The 1,237-nt window shown below is 60.0% G+C and overlaps 1 protein-coding gene across 1 annotated transcript; it reads right to left on the bottom strand.

The window, feature by feature from the left end:
* Positions 1-3: 3 nt before the first annotated feature.
* YBX1 (Y box binding protein 1) lies at positions 4-1,210 on the bottom strand (the record flags this gene model as incomplete). Its single annotated transcript, XM_008941984.1, has 4 exons — positions 4-118; positions 227-309; positions 685-987; positions 1,115-1,210. Coding segments are annotated over 4 exons (597 nt in total), but the record flags the coding sequence as incomplete, so codon positions are not given.
* Between the last annotated feature and the right edge of the window lie 27 nt (positions 1,211-1,237).

Here is a 1,237-nt window from a genome sequence, read left to right as displayed (position 1 = left end):
GTTGAAGTTACGGCGGTACCGACGTTGAGGTGGCTGCTGACTTTGGGTCTCGTCCCCTTGGTTCTCTTTATCTTCTTCGTTCCCATCCTCTCTAGGCTGTCTCTGACGAGGAGGACCCCTGAAAGTCAAGCTGGGCTTTAACAGTGCAGCACCTGAGCAGCGCCATGTTCTGTCTCTGTCGCTACAAGGCCGGGTTCTAACCACAGCACGTTGACCTGCAGCATACCTGCGGAACCGCGGCCTGTAACCTCGGTACATGTTCTGCCTGACGGGTCTGCCTTGGTCTCCTGCACCCTGGTTGTCAGCACCCTGCGAGACACAAGGCAAAAAAAACACCTCAGCCACACAGGGAAGCCCAGGAACCCTGCAGCCACCAGGGCTGGGGAAGGTGGGTGCTGCCAGGGGAAGCCTGGGGTGCACCAAGAGGTGGGTGGCAGTCCCAGGGCACGGGAGCACGCAGCACCCAGACCCTCTGCTGCTTCCAGCTCATCACACAGAACTCAGCACAAGGAACAGGCTCTTTTTTAAAAGCTGTTCCATTAAGATCTTCACCTTACTGACACCTGCTCCACTGTCTCACCTTGCTGCCAAACCTTACCAAAAGCATCCCGAACAGCTACAAAAGCCGTGTGTCACCACCCTGCTCCAAAGCCACCGAGCCAGTTCAGGCAGACACCACGTTACCTCCACTATCTCTCCCTGCACGGGAGGGTTGGAATACTGTGGTCGACGCCCGTAGGGCCTACGCATGTAGTAAGGTGGGTACCGCCGCCTGCGGTAGGGACGGCGTTGCTGGGCTTGGCCTTCTGGTATGTTCTCTGCTCCTTCGTTCTTCTCCCCACTCTCACTGTTCTGGTAGTTCTGCTGGTAGTTGCGTGGAGGACCCCTGCGACGTGGGTATCGTCTGTAATGGTTACGGTCTGCTGCGTACTTGCTGCCTTGCACCGGGACCCCGCCAGGGCCTGTGACGTTGGCTGCCTCCGCGCCCTGGGGGAGCAGAGCCGCAGGGCAGTGAGCACCCCGCACGCCCCCGGGAAACCCTCCTCCCCTGGGGTGCCGCTGGCAACACCCCACAGCCCCCCTGGGCCCTCACATGCACCCCGAGGCCCTTCACCTTCTCTCCCTCGACCACGTCGAACTCCACGGTCTCCCCGTCGCCCACGCTGCGGAGGTACTTCCTGGGGTTGTTCTTCTTTATGGCAGTCTGACAAGAGAGCAGCACAGGACTGCACTGGCA

This window comes from Merops nubicus, unplaced genomic scaffold, assembly GCF_000691845.1.
Source record: "Merops nubicus isolate BGI_N331 unplaced genomic scaffold, ASM69184v1 scaffold42496, whole genome shotgun sequence".
Classification (NCBI taxonomy): Eukaryota; Metazoa; Chordata; class Aves; order Coraciiformes; family Meropidae; genus Merops; species Merops nubicus.
The sequence above is the reverse complement of the archived record's forward strand: the minus strand, read 5'-3'. Positions and strand labels throughout refer to the sequence as shown.